We start from the raw sequence: 14,792 nt of genomic DNA on the forward strand, positions 1-14,792 counted from the left end.
TCTTTCAAAACAGCCTTTACTTCCCATGATTCTGATATTAAGCAACGAATTCTAATTTTACACTCCATAAATACCCTCTGGTGGCGTAATTTACATAAGTCTTGTCAATAAATAATAATAGAAAAAGTCCTTAGATATTTATCTTAATATTTTTACATTGTCTCTGATCACTATATGTCTTCTTTTAAAGGGGTTTGTAAAGATATTTCTCTAATACTCTGAATGACTGTAGACACATACGCAATGCTGCTTGATTTCTTGTGACTAAGTTAAAATAGCGAAGTTAGTCATAAACCACTTTATTCTTGGAGTAGTCAGAGAACATCAGGTATTTGGACTCTTGAAAATTCTTAGAGATTTACTCAAAATAACATCTACATTTGGGACAACCACAGGTATAGTCATTGGGAGATAAAATCTCTCCTCAACACTCTCCTCAGAGCCTTAGCTACATCCTTATTCCGGAGAGTATAAATCAGAGGATTCAAAGTGGGAGTAATGATGCTATAGAACACAGAACCAACTTTGTCTTGCAGTGGAGTGCGCTGGGACCTGGTTCTCATGTATGAGAAGATGCAGGCACCAAACCAGAGAGAGACCACAGTGAGGTGGGAGCTACAAGTGGCAAAGGCATTTCTCTTACTCCCAGCTGAACGCATCTCGATGACACTGTGCAGGATGAAGCCATAGGATGTAGAAACCAGGATGATGGGGAGGAGGAGAAGCACTATGGTGCTGATGTATGCTGTGGTCTCATAGACAGTGACGTCAACACACACCAACTTTACAACAGCTGGATACTCACAGTAGAAGTGGTGTATTTTTAGAGTCCCACAGAAAGGAAAGTGCATCAAGATGACTGTGTGAATTAGGGAGTTCAGAGATGCCCCCAACCATGAGGTGAGGGCCATCATCAGTCCTACCTTCCTGCTCATGAGCACAGTGTAACGCAGAGGATGACAGATGGCAACATACCTGTCATAGGACATGAGAGCTAGCAGAAGACACTCAGCACCACCCAGAGACAAATAGAGGAAGTGCTGGGTGGCACATCCGAGGAAGGCAATGGACTTGCTGCCAGACAGGTAGTTGGTAGCCATCTTGGGAATGGTTGTGCAGACGTGCATCAGATCCATGAGGGATAGCTGGCTGAGCAGGAAGTACATGGGTGTGTGAAGTCCATGATCCACACAGATGAGGAGGATGGTGAGGGTGTTGCCACTCAGTGCAACAAGGTAGACCACCATGGTCAGGCAAAAAAGGAAAAGGTGGGTTGGGGAGTCATCAAAGAGCCCTTCAAGGATGAAGTCTGCCAGAGACGTCTGATTCCTCAGCCACATGCTCCCTTCTCAGCCCCTGGGGAAACAGGGGGTAGAGACAAATTTTTATGCCCAAAATATGGGATCCTTCATGCATGACAATAAGCACTTTGATCCAAGAAAACATTTGTGGAGAGATGTTTTTTCCTATATGTAATTATCCAGCACCTGAAATTATTGAAATATACTTTTTTTTTTTCAAAACAAGCAGTATAAAGGGAAGATAGCATAAAGCAGGGCAGACAAGAGGCAGACTAAACCCGAAAGCATGAGCTGTAACCCCACAAAGGAAGACAAAAAAAATGTCAGGTGTGCTTGCCTATGGAATCAGTGGCTGGGATTCTTTTTTATTGACTGTTTTTAGTTATGCAAAATATTTGGGTTTGTTTTGACATAATTCTAAAGCATAAAATATAATTTGCTTTAATTCAGTCCGCAGTACTTCCCCTTTCTCTCTCCTCCTCCCTTTCTCTGTTCCCTTCCCTCTACTCTACTGATCTATCTGCTATTGATTTATATTTCTTCATTAGTTTCTTGTGGATATACATCCAGATGAGATCCACATGGTATGTTCATATAGGCACATGGGAAATTTAGGTCAGATTTCTAATGAAGCTGAATGCACACCCCTAGCCCAGAATTCAAAGAACCTAAAGGAGAATCCTGGAGAAGGTATAGCAACTGCAGGCCCAGCCACTGCTCCGTGCCAGTGAGGTGTGAGCCAGCTGACCAGCAACAACATATTAGTACTACAGGATGGCTGCTTCCCTTCTGCACTCTAATCTCCCAGGAAGCTCCTCTAAGACCCACCTTAAACAGAAACAATGGATTAGAGGGAATTTGGTGAGATGTAGTTCATCCTAAGCCAACCTCACACATCACAAATTCACAACAGTCCATCTTCTGTCAATTTGAAACACATACACATCATCTTCAGTCAGGTTAATCTCCAAATACAACAGTTACCTGCCTAAAAAATACAATACATCCAGCATGAAGGCAAATGTTAACCCTTTCTCCAGGCAAAAATCCACAGTTCTTTATTTTGCCTATGGGAGACAGTCATTCTTCTGAAACATGTGACCCTTTTGTCTCCTAGAACTTCAAAATTATCTGGTTAAGATATATTCAGAATATTCATGTGGAAACAAGAAAGAAATCCTCATTACTCCTACCCACAGAATAGATCATCTTATCCAAAAAAGTATTTACCCATTCTTTAGCTATCAGCCGTTTCCTCACTCAGTTCTGGAACCTGCCCAACAGAACCATGAACAAACCAGGCATGGCATCAGGGGTAAAGATTATCCCTGGATTCAGCACAATGGACTTCTACTCACCAAGGCAAATCTACCGGAAGCAACTGCTAAATACCCACTGTCAACAGCAAAGACCAACCTGAGTTGATAGCACCTTGATAGTATTGGACTACTTTTAACATAAAATGGACACTTGTGGTTTGTTTTTTGTTTGTTTGTTTTGTTTTTGTTTTTTATTTTGTGATTCCATTTTCTGAGAGTTGAGATTTCCCTGCTGCCACTTTAGGATCCTCATTATAACTGAATCAGCAGGTGAAGAAGTTCACCCTATGGCATGGAGTGATTGATTCTGACTAGGAAGGGGAAACTGAGTTGTTACAACTACACAATACGGAGGAGGAAGAGCAAGTGTGAAATCGGGACATTTTCTAAAGTTCCTCTTCAAACTCCCAGGTCCTGTAATGCAGAGCAGTAGAAAAGTAAAGCCCAAGTGAGATCATGCTGATAAGAGCTCACATGCTTCAGAAAGGAAGATTTGGGTCACCCTACCAGACCAGAAACAATGACTACCTATGAACCAAGGAAATATGGACTGGGAAGTGAAATAGGATAGTTATAAACACCAATAATGACCATGTGGAAAACCCTCAGGAACACAAACCACCATAGTTTGTGCATTTCTTCCTAATGCTGATAAGAATATTATCCATTAATATTATATAAGTCAAGTGTTTATTTCATTTTCATCCTCTTATCAAACATAAGAGGAATTAATAAAACCTAATATCATATTTCAGTATTTCAATAACTAGATATAAAAGGAGGAGTATGAATCAGTAGGGATAGAATAAATTTCACACAAAATACAAAAAAGGATTTTTTCCCCTAAATGAGGAAAGGGTTGTATATTTTATATACTCTTCTTGGAAAAAGAAGATGATAGAATAGTCATATCGGACTAGGTAAAAGGATATTTTATGTTGTCTTTATTTAACTATTGATTATAATTTTTAAAAATGTGAATGGATGCTGTGTTGACACAAAACAAAGCAACAATACCTATGCTCTAGGTAGACTTGTGAGGATCATGACATTCATAAGAGTGAACACAAATAATTAAAAATATGTGAGTATTAAAAAAACTTAAAAAATAAAAACAAAAAACACAGGACTGAATGCATTCTGATCAAATATCATTTTTTACAGGAAATAAAGAGCTCACATTCATTTTTCCTGTGCCCTAGAGTCACTCTAGGAGTTTTGTGGCAGTCATGTCATATTTCACACTCAGCTTCTGTAGACTAAGAGAATAATTTCAACATTGCTCCCCCTGATTACTCCAACCAAGTCAAGATGGTCTACAAACATCCTTTCTACATAATTATCCATATATATCTCTCTTTCCTCATTAGTTTCTAACCATATCTGTAAACCTCCATAGTACAAGTTTTCCACCATCTGACTCTATTCCTCTTCCTCCCTTAGGTAACCTGCCTAATAATTTTCCAATCTTACTTGTGGCCCTTAAATTACAATTTTTGGTTCAATGTTTTGTTTTGTTTTGTTTTTGTGCCTTCTCAGGAAGCATCCTCATGGGCTAACCAAATGTCTCCCTCGATTTAAAGGATAATCTCACAATTCTCTAGTTTCTAATAAAACCTCAAGCTCCAGCACTAGCTTACCTGGCATTTCCTCTGAGGGATTTGTAGACAGAATAAGCACAGAAGTGAAATGGAGAAGGAAGAACAGTCCTCCCAGATACACTTTGGCTATTGGTCTTCCATAGAAACACTTGCTGAAGTATTCCTCAGACTCCTCCTCTAACCCTGGAAATTGCCATCTCCTAGTAGTATACCAGAGAGGACATTGGTCCAGCACAGTCATTATGATTTGAACTAATTACCCTAGTGATGGAGCATCACAGAAACAATAGGATATGGGGTTCTGTGACCCTCTCAATATCTGTGCTCATATTTTGAGCCCCATGAGCCCACAGCAGGACAGATTAAGTAACTGAATGCATTTGGCCCCTCCTAGTTGGAACTTGGTATGGTATATATGTTTCCTCTGTCCCTGAACATATATTTTAACTACCTTTCATTACCAGGTTGAGAGCGTGGGAAATAGGAATGGCCATTCATGTTACCTGAGTAAGATGCTAAACATAATACCATCTTCAATGCTCCCAGAGTCCAACAAAGATCCACTTTGCAGTCTCTGTGGTTTGGAATCACTAAGGTACCCTCTTTCTAACTTTACCTTCATTCCCTACTTAGTAACGTCCAAACATGTATATGTTATGCAGTTACTAAGCTCCTTCTGGACTATACAGATGTTTCCTCAACAGTAATCACAAGGGTTAGAAGAGGCCAGACTTGGCCTGATATGAGTCATTCATGAGAAAAGAGGAGCATACTCCATGAGAGATGAAATACCCCCTGGTCCTCAGGACCTGTGATGTCAGCAGAAGTGAATAGAGATCTGAATCCCTGGTGGCATCAAGAATTCCCACCAGAACACACCCTGGATCTCTTCTGGGCACCATTACCCAACATACCAATTACTCTGTGCTGTGTTCACTGAGGTGATAATCCCAGAGTGCTGTACTTGAAGTTTGTTTGCAGGGTTGGGGGACCTTGATAATTCTGGGACTCTGGCTCTGAAGATAGCATGGGGATACTCTCTCTAGGGGCCAATTAACAATGCAGAGTAACTATTCCTACACTCCCTGACTTGTTTTATTCATTGCAGAACCCAGATCTCTGTAGCCCCTTTCCATGCTACCCTCTTGAGAAGACAATTTTTGAGAAAGATCAAGTCTCACTTACCCAGTATGCCCTTTTAATGGTCTTCCTGAATATCTTTACACAGAAAAGAATTTAAGAAATGAAGGAAGTTAATTCCCACACTAACACTTGGTGATTCTCCAGGAATAAATATTACTACATAAATATAGTCAGGAAAATGTGGTATATAAACACAATGAAATATTACTCAGCCTTAAATAAGAATGAAATTATGGATTTTCAGGTAAATAGTTGTAACTAGAGAATATCATGCTAGGTGAAATAAGTGAATCCCCCCTACTAAAAAACAAAGCCAAATATTTTCTCTGATTTGTGAATGCTGATCCATACTGGGACAGGTGGGTCTGGAAGAATGAAGGAAATTTGGTGTTTGTGTAGAGTGCAGTGAGGGGTGGGGTGGGGCTGTGAAGATGAGAAGGATGCTAGAATGAGACAGACATTATTACCTTATATACACGTATATACTGGAGTGACTCTGCACCATGTACAGTCAGAGGGATGAGAAGTTTTGCTGCATTTGTGTACAATATGTCAAAATGCATTCTACTTTTATGAATAACTAATTAGAACAATTTTTTTAAATCAGTTATACCAGAGGATCATAAAAAAAATGCCAGGATATTTTATAATAATGTATTCATTACAGAATCCAGATCTCTGTAGCCTCTTTCCATGCTACCCTTTTCAGAAGACAGGCTGAGTATATTCTTGCACAATGGCCACCTTTCTGTCTTTTCCCATGTAATATATTATACAAATGATAGCAGGTAATTCCCACCTTCAGTCTTATTGGTATTCCAATTCTTATAAAATACATTAAATAACATGTCATTTATATGGGCAAATAAAAAGAAAAGTGCATTTCCCTACATTGCATTTACTCCCATGTTTCATTCACTCCCTGCCCTCCTCTTATCATAAGGATATTTTGGAGTTTTTTCCTTAGTTTTAGATGGACACACATAATCTATTTCATTTTTATGTGGTGCTAAGGTTTGAACCCAGTGCCCCACACATGCTAGGCAAGCACTCTACCACTAAGCCACAGCCCAGCACTCATCATAAGCATATTTGAGCTATTGTTTCTCTTTTCTCAACTCAGATATCAAAATGTCTTGCTTCACTGAGCTTACCATGACTCCATATTGTGGCTTGTTGTTTAAGTAGACGAAATGTATTATCATTATCTTCAATTACTTTTATCTATTACTATTACTTTTATCTCGTACCTTCCTTTATGCAAGAATATAATTAGTTTAAGTTAAGGCAGCTATGGCATTTATATGATTCATTCATTTGTTTGACAAATATTGTATGAACACTTGCTGTGTTCCATGCACTTGATTGATTACATAGTGATTAACAAGCATGAGGGGCCCTTTCCTCCTTAAGATTTACAGATACAAATATGTCAGCTTGTGTTAAGGATTTGTATTAATCAATGCCCATGCAAGTGACATGAAACAAAAATTTTTGAGTGTTTTTGTTCTTTTAGTTATATATAACATTAGGATTCATTTTCACATACTTATAAAAGCATGAAATATAATTTGTCCTAATTCAGTCCCCAATATTTCCCCCTTTCCCTTCCCTCCTCCCTCCCCATCTTCCCTATCCTCTACTCTACAAATCTTTCTGTTATTGAATTTTATGTTTTTTTTATAGTTAGTGTCTTGTGGATATACATTATGATGAGATTCACTGTGGTATATTCACATATGTGGTATATTCATATATGTATTTCACATATATTCATATATGTGAAAGTTAGGTCAGATTCACTCTGCTGTTCTTCCCTTATAGTGTTCCTTCTCCCTCCCCCTCAGCCCCCTTTATCTATTCCACCTATCTTTCTTCTATTTTTATGAAATAATTTTTCCTTTATCTTTTTTTCTTTTTCCCTATTATTTTGGTTTAGCTTTCACAAATCAGAGAAAACATTCAATCTTTAGCTTTATGAGTCTGGTTTAACTCACTTAGCATGATGGTCTCCAATTCCATCCATTTACCAGCAAATACTATAATTTCAATCTCCTTTATGACTAATACTCCATTGGCTACAGATGGATATATATCACATTTTCTTTGTCCATTCATCTGTTGAAGAACACCTTCATTGGTTCCATAGCTTAATTGTTATGAATTGTGTTTCTACCAAACACTTATGTGGCTGTATCCATACAGCATGCTGACTTTAGCTCCTTCAGATATATACCAAAGAGTGGGAGTCATATGATGGTTCCATTCCTACATTCTTTTTGCTTGTTTTTGTTTTTTGCTTTATTTTTCAATTTTTTTCTTTGGGTTATTTGTTTATTTATTTATTCTCCTTAGGTATATATGACAGCAAAATGCATTTTAATTCATTGTACACAATTACAGCAAGCACAACTTTTCATTTCTCTGGTCGTACACAATATAGCATCGCACCATATGTGCAGTCATACAGGTATCTAGGGTAATGATGTCTATCTCATTCCACCATCTTTCCTGCCCTCTTGACTCCTCCCCTCCCTCCCTTACCTTTGCCCAAAGTTTCTCCATTTTCCCCATGTCCCCCCATTAAGGATCATTATCCACTTATCAGAGAGAATATGGCCTTTGGTTTTTGGGGATTGACTTACTTCACTTAGCATTATATTCTCCAACTCCATGCTTTTACTTGCAAATGTCATAATTTTATTCTCTTTTAATGCTGAGTAATATTTTATTGTGTATATATAACACAGTTTCTTTATCCATTCATCTATTGAAGGGCATCTAGGTTGGTTCCACAGTTTAGCTATGGTGAATTGAGTTGCTATAAACATTGATGTGGCTGTGTTACTACAGTATGCTGATTTTAAGTCCTTTGGGTATAGACCAAGGAGTGGGACAGTAGAATGAATTTTGACATATCGTACACAAATGGAGCACAACTTCTCACTCCTCTGACTGTACATGGTAGTCACTTCAGTATATACATGTATATAAGGTAATAATGTCTGTCTCATTCTACCATCCTTCTCATCCCCACAGCCACACCCCAGTCCTCACTTCCCTCTACAAAAATGGTAGTTCCATTCCAAGTTTTCTAAGGAATTTCCATACTGCTTTCCAGATTGGTTGCACCAATTTGCAGTCCTACCAGCAATGTATGAGTGTGCCTTTCCCCCCACATCCTCACCAGTATTTATTGTTGTTTGTATTCTTGATAACTGCCATTCTGACTGGCATAAGACGAAATCTTAGAATAGTTTGATTTGCACTTCTCTAATTACTAGAGATGTTGAACATTTTTCATATATTTGTTGATCAGTTATATATCTTCTTCTGAGAAGTGTCTGTTTAGCTCCTTAGTCCATTTATTGATTGGGTTGTTTGGTTTTTAGGTGTTGAGTATTTGAGTTCTTTATATATCCTGGAGATTAGAACTCTATCCAACGTGCGTGTGGCAAAAACTTGATCCCAAAATGTAGGCTCTCTGCTCACTTCATTGATTGTTTCTTTTGCTGAGCCCATTCCTAGTTTTTTGAGAAATCTCCATATGACCTTCCAGAGTAGTTGCATTAATTTTCAGTCCTACCAACAATGTATAAATGTACCTTTTCCCCACATCCTTGTCAACACTTATTATTATTTGTACTCTTGATAATTGCTATTCTGACTGGGGTGAGATAAAATCTCAATGCAGTCTTGGTTTGCATTTCCCTTACTGCTAGAGATATTGAACATTTTTACATGTTTGTTGTCCAATTGTATTTCTTCTTTTGAGAAGTGTCTTTAGTTATTTTGCTCATTTTTAATTGAGCTATTTGAGGAGGTTTGGGTGTCAAGATTTTTGAGTTCTTTATATATTATGGATATTGATGCCCTGTCTGAATAAAAGGTGGCAAAAATCTTATGCAAGGTTTCTCTTCACTCACTTGTTTTTTTTGCTATACAACAATTTCTTCATTTTTATGCCATCCCATTTATTGATTTTTTGGTTTTATGTCTTTTGCTTAAGGAGTCTTGTTAAGGAAGTCAGTTCCTGTGCTAACATGTTGGACTGTTGGGCCTACATTTTCTAGGAGTTGCAGAGTTTCCAGTCTAATTCCTAGGTCTTTGATCCACTTTGAGTTGACCTTTCCATGGTGAGAGATAGAGGTTAACTTTCATTTTTCTAAATATGGATTTCCAGTAACTCCAAAACCATTTGTTAAAAAGGCTATCTTTTCTCCAATTAATGTTTTTGGTACCTTCATCTAGTATCAGATAATTGTATTAATGTGGATTTGCCTCTCTATCTTATATTCTATTTCATTGTTCTTCAGTCTGTTTTCGTTCCAGTGTTGTGCTGTTTTGTTATTATAGCTCTGTAGCATATTTTGAGGTATGGTATTGTGATGCCTCCAGCATCTTTTTATTTGCTCAGGATTGCTTTGGCTATTTTGGGTCTCTTATTTTTCCAAATGAATTTTAGAATTGCCTTTTCTAGATCTGTTAAGAATGTCATTGGTATTTTGATGGAAATTGGATTGAATCTCTATTATGGTTTTGGTGATATTGTCATCTTAATAATATTAATTCTGCCTATCCATGGGACATCTTTCCATCTTCTAAGGTCTTCTTCAATCTCTTTCTTTAGCATTCTATAGTTTTCATTGCAAAGGTCCCTGACATCCTTCATGATATTTAGTCCCACTTTTTTCAGGTTATTGTTTCTTTTACAGTGGTTCCTTATTGAAGTATAGGAAAGTGATTGATTTATATTGAAGTATAGGAAAGTGATTCATTTTTATATGTTAATTTTGGATGCTGATACTTTACTAAAATTTTATCAGCTCTAGAAGTCTTGTGTTGGAGTTTTTGGGGTCTTCTAAATATATGATCATGTCAATAGCTAGCAGAGATCATTTGAGCTCCTTTTCTTTTTTGTATTTCTTTAATTTCCTTTTCTTGCCTGATTTCTCTGGCTAGAGTTTTAACAATTGTGTTGAATAGGAATGGTGATAGTGGACATCTTTGTCTTATTCCTGTTTTCAGAGGAAATGCTTTCTGTTTTTCTTCATTCAGTGTGATATTGCCTTTGGATTTGTCATGTATAGTCTTTACAATGTTGAGGTAAGTTCCTTCTATCCCTAATTTCTCTAATGTTTTAAACATTGATATGTGTTGTACTTTGTCAAATGATTATTCTGCATTTATTGAAATAATCATGTGATTCTTATCCTTAAGTCTATTATGTGGTAAATTACATCTATTGATTTGCATATATTGAACCAACCTCTCAGCCCTGGAATGAAACTCCCTTGATTGTAGTGTACTATCTTTGTAATATGTTTTTGTATCCAGTTTTCCAAAATATTTGGGGGGGCTGGAGGGACTGGGGATTGAACTCAGGGACAGTTGGCCACCAAGCCACATGTCCAGCCCTATTTTGTATTTTATTTAGAGACAGGGTCTCACTGAGCTGCTAAGCACCTCACTGTTACTGAAGCTGGCTTTGAAGTCACTATTCTCCTGTCTCCGGAGCCGCTGGGATTACAGGCCTGCATCACCACACTCAGATTCCCAATATTTTCTTAAGAATTTTTTGCATCTTTGTTCATCAAGGATATCAGCCTGAAGTTTTCTTTCCTTGATGTGTGTTTGTCTAGTCAGGGTGATACTGGTCTCATAGAATGAATTTGGCAGTGATTTCCTCCTTTTCAACTTCATGGAATAATTTGAGGAGGTCTGGTACTAATTCTTCTTTAAAGGTTTGATAGAACTCAGCTATTACTCCATCTGGTCCTGGATTTCTCTTTGTTGAAAGGCTTTTGATAGCTATTTCAATTTCATTACTTGATATTAATCTGTTTATGTTTTCTAGATCCTCATAGTTCATTTGATTTGATCATATGTCTCTAGGAATTTTTCGATTTCTTCAAGAAGTTCTAGCTTATTGGAGTATAAATTTTCAAAATAATTTCAGATGATCCTCTGGCTTTCAGTGGTATCTAGTGATATTTCCTTTTTCATTGCTAATTGTATTTATTTGAGTCTTTTCTCTCTTCATTTTGGTTAACTTGACTAGGGGGGTTATCATTCTTGCTTATCTTTTCAAAAAACTAACTCTTTGTTTTATTGATCCTTTGTATTTTTTATTCTCAATCTCATTGGTTTTGGGCTCTGATTTTAATTCCTGTTTTATACTGACTTTGGTGTTGGTTTGTTTTTCTTTTTTCTAGGACCTTGAGGTATAATGTTAGTTATTTATGTGTTATCTAATTTTTTAATGTATGAACTCAAGGCTAAAATTTTTTCTTACATCTGCCTTTATACTGGCTCAAATATTTTGATATGTTGTGTACCTATTCTCATTTGTTTATACGAATTTTTTATATCTCCTCCAATTTCTTCTGCTGTCCATTTGTCATTCAAAGATGTATTATTTAGTCTCCAGGTGTTAGAGTGGTTTCTATTTTTTATCTGGTCATTGATTTCTAATTTCACTCCATTATGTTCCATTAGGATGCAAGGTATTATCTATATTTTTTTTCATATTTGCTAAGATTTGCTTCATGACCTAAAATGTCACATATTTTAGAAAATGTTCCATGCACTGCTGAGAGGAAGTTAAATTCAGTAATTGATGGATGAAATATTCTACAGATGTCTATTAGGTCCATTTGGTTAATAGTATTTTTTAGGTCTGAGGAATCTTTACTTAGATTATGTCTGGATGACCTATCTAGTAGTGAGAGAGGTGTGTTGAAGTAATTGGAGCCCTGAAAGAGTAGAGACAGGAGGGACAGAAAAAAAATCTGAAAAAATAATACTATTTTCCAGCTTGACCTAGGTAAAACTTACCAAACACTCCACTCTAAAAAAAAAAAAAAAAAAAAAAAAACAGAAAATATTTTTATATGTATGTGGAAAAATTTATCAACATAAGCTATATTCTAAGCCATAATAAAAGGAGCAATAAATTTAAACTTTAAGTCTTCAAAGTATATTCTCAGGCCAGTACAAAATTAAAAATCAATAATAGAAATATCTCCTGAAACTGCAAATATTGAGAGACTTCTAAATTACTCATAGGTCAAAAAAGAAATCAAAAGGAAAAAAAATGTTTTGTTTTGTACATTAAGACTACTTTGCTGGGCTGGAATTGTAGCTCAGTGGTAGAGCACTTGCCTAGCATGTGTGAGGTACTGGGATCAATTCTTGGCACTGCATATAAATAAAATAAATGTTCATTGAAAAAAAATAAATAAATAAAATGGATTATCTGTGGCAGGCCATCCTCACACGTGATTTGAGTTACCTCCCTGGCTGGATGAGAGGCGCTTAGACACAGCTGTGTTAGAGCTTTTCCCCACCCTTCTCCAGGTTCTTGCAGAGGCATGCCTGGCCACTGCCTGAAGACCCAATTATCGTCCCTGACCTTGGAATACTGCCCCCCACCTTAATGTTCATTGGATGGGATTTTCCCTTGAATTTTTTGTTCTGTAATAAAAGTCCACTTCCTGGCGTGTTTGTTCTCTCTCTCTCTCTCTCTCTCTCTCTCTCTCTCTCTCTCTCTCTCTCTCTCTCTCTCTCTCTCCAGTGAACCTCAATACCACATTACATGGCTGGAGGTGGGAGCTAGGAAAAGCCCAACCAGGGCTGCTGTTAAAGGTAATTAGAGTCTTGTCTCTTTAATTTAGAACTCCCTAGCGTTTACTCATGAATCGAACTTTCTTTCATGAAGCCAGTGCTGGTCGTGTGGTGGAATTATCTTAAAAAAAATCAACAAAACAAAACAAAACAAAATCACTTTACTGGTATTTGATCCCTAGCACTACATAAAAATAAATAAAACAAAATAAAGATATTGTGACCATCTACAACTAAAAATATTGAAGATAATAATAAATAAATAAAACCACTTTACTGAGGAAGGAGTAACATACAAAACATTGGACATATTTAATATATAAAAGTTGATGAGTTCAGAGATAAATATACTCATTAAGTCACCATAAGCTACACTATAAACATATCCATCACCTCCAAACTTTACTCCCATTCTATTTATTTATCATTATAATTTCTGCATGTAAAAAAAAACACAATATAAGTTCTACTGTCTTACAAATTCTTAAGTATACAAAGTATAATAGAAAACTATAGGTTATATCTCTCCAGCCACCTGCACTGATGAGATGAACTGGGTTCACAAGCGCTGGCTGCAACATTAAACTAAGAAAATGGTGAAAAAGCACAGGACACAAAAGAAATTTTCACATGGAAGGTGGACTGCTCTGTGACCTTAAAGGTCAGCTTCCACGCTGGAAAGAGCACTAGAAAAGAGAGCATGCACTCAGAATCTCTTTATGTTTATAGGGGAGAGACACAAGAGTTTCAATAGAATGTTCTTCACCAAATAAAGCAGGAGATACAGTTTCAAAGGGAGTTGTCTAATACCACTGGGTAATGCCCAAGTCCAGGGCTAGAGCAAACTTCTTTGCAGAGTGAAGGTGGGGGCCACTCCATTGCATACAGTAAGGTGTGTGATACTAGACCAGCACCCCCTTACTCAAAGCTGAGAGAGGATGCTCAGATTATGGGCATGCAGCCTTCCACAGATCTATACACTGTATAGTAGAGATCACTATGACATATTCATCTTGTATAAAGGCTGAAAGTAAAGGAAGAAAAAGATATTCCATGCAAACAGTAACTGAAAAAAAACATAGTGAAGTTATACTTGTATAAGACAAATAGACAAGTCAAAACTGGTATTAGAGACAAAAAAGTCATTATATAATGATTAAAGGGTCAGTTCAATAGGAAAATGTAATGATTAAAAATAGGTATGCAAATTGGTTGCAGTGGGACAGCCTGTAATCCCAGCCACTTGGGAGGCTGAGACAGGAGGATCTCCAGTTTAAAGCCAGCCTCAGCAATGGAGGATCTCCAGTTTAAAGCCAGCCTCAGCAATGGAAAGGACGCACCCATCAGTGAGACCCTGTCTCTAAATAAAATACAAAATATGGATGGGGCTGTGGCTCAGTGGTCAAGTGTCCCTGAGTTCAATCCCCAGTACCCAAAGGAAAAAAAAAGCTATGCAACCAACATCACTCTACCTAATTTAAGGCAAACACTGACAGATCTGAAGGAAGATATCATCAGCAACACATTAACAGTAGGAGCCATTAATTCATAACAGATTAATCATGTAGACAGAAAATCCATATGGAAACAGAATACTTGAACACAATACACCAAATGGACCTAACACAATGGAAATACAATTGGAAGCACACGGGAGCTAATATGAAGGATTCCTAATGAACAAAGCTGAGATAATTTGACCAAAAGATAAGTAATGTGATGCAACCCAAATGCTAAAATAAATCTCCATGAGCTCATTTTGGTATAAATAATTAAACAAATGGAAGAGAAAAGAAGTATTC

General features: G+C 37.0%; 1 protein-coding gene across 1 annotated transcript; it reads right to left on the reverse strand.

The window, feature by feature from the left end:
• Window positions 1-401: 401 nt before the first annotated feature.
• On the reverse strand, window positions 402-1,340 carry LOC113193582 (olfactory receptor 2AE1-like). Its single transcript, XM_026404220.2, has one exon. It carries the CDS (start codon window positions 1,338-1,340, stop codon window positions 402-404), a length of 939 nt encoding a protein of 312 aa, XP_026260005.2.
• Between the last annotated feature and the right edge of the window lie 13,452 nt (window positions 1,341-14,792).

This window comes from Urocitellus parryii, chromosome 9 (assembly GCF_045843805.1).
Source record: "Urocitellus parryii isolate mUroPar1 chromosome 9, mUroPar1.hap1, whole genome shotgun sequence".
In the NCBI taxonomy this organism is placed as follows: Eukaryota; Metazoa; Chordata; class Mammalia; order Rodentia; family Sciuridae; genus Urocitellus; species Urocitellus parryii.

Bases quoted from the DNA above. Each gene is read 5' to 3' on its own strand.
- LOC113193582 (XM_026404220.2), bottom strand. From the start codon at position 1,340: ATGTGGCTGAGGAATCAGACGTCTCTGGCAGACTTCATCCTTGAAGGG.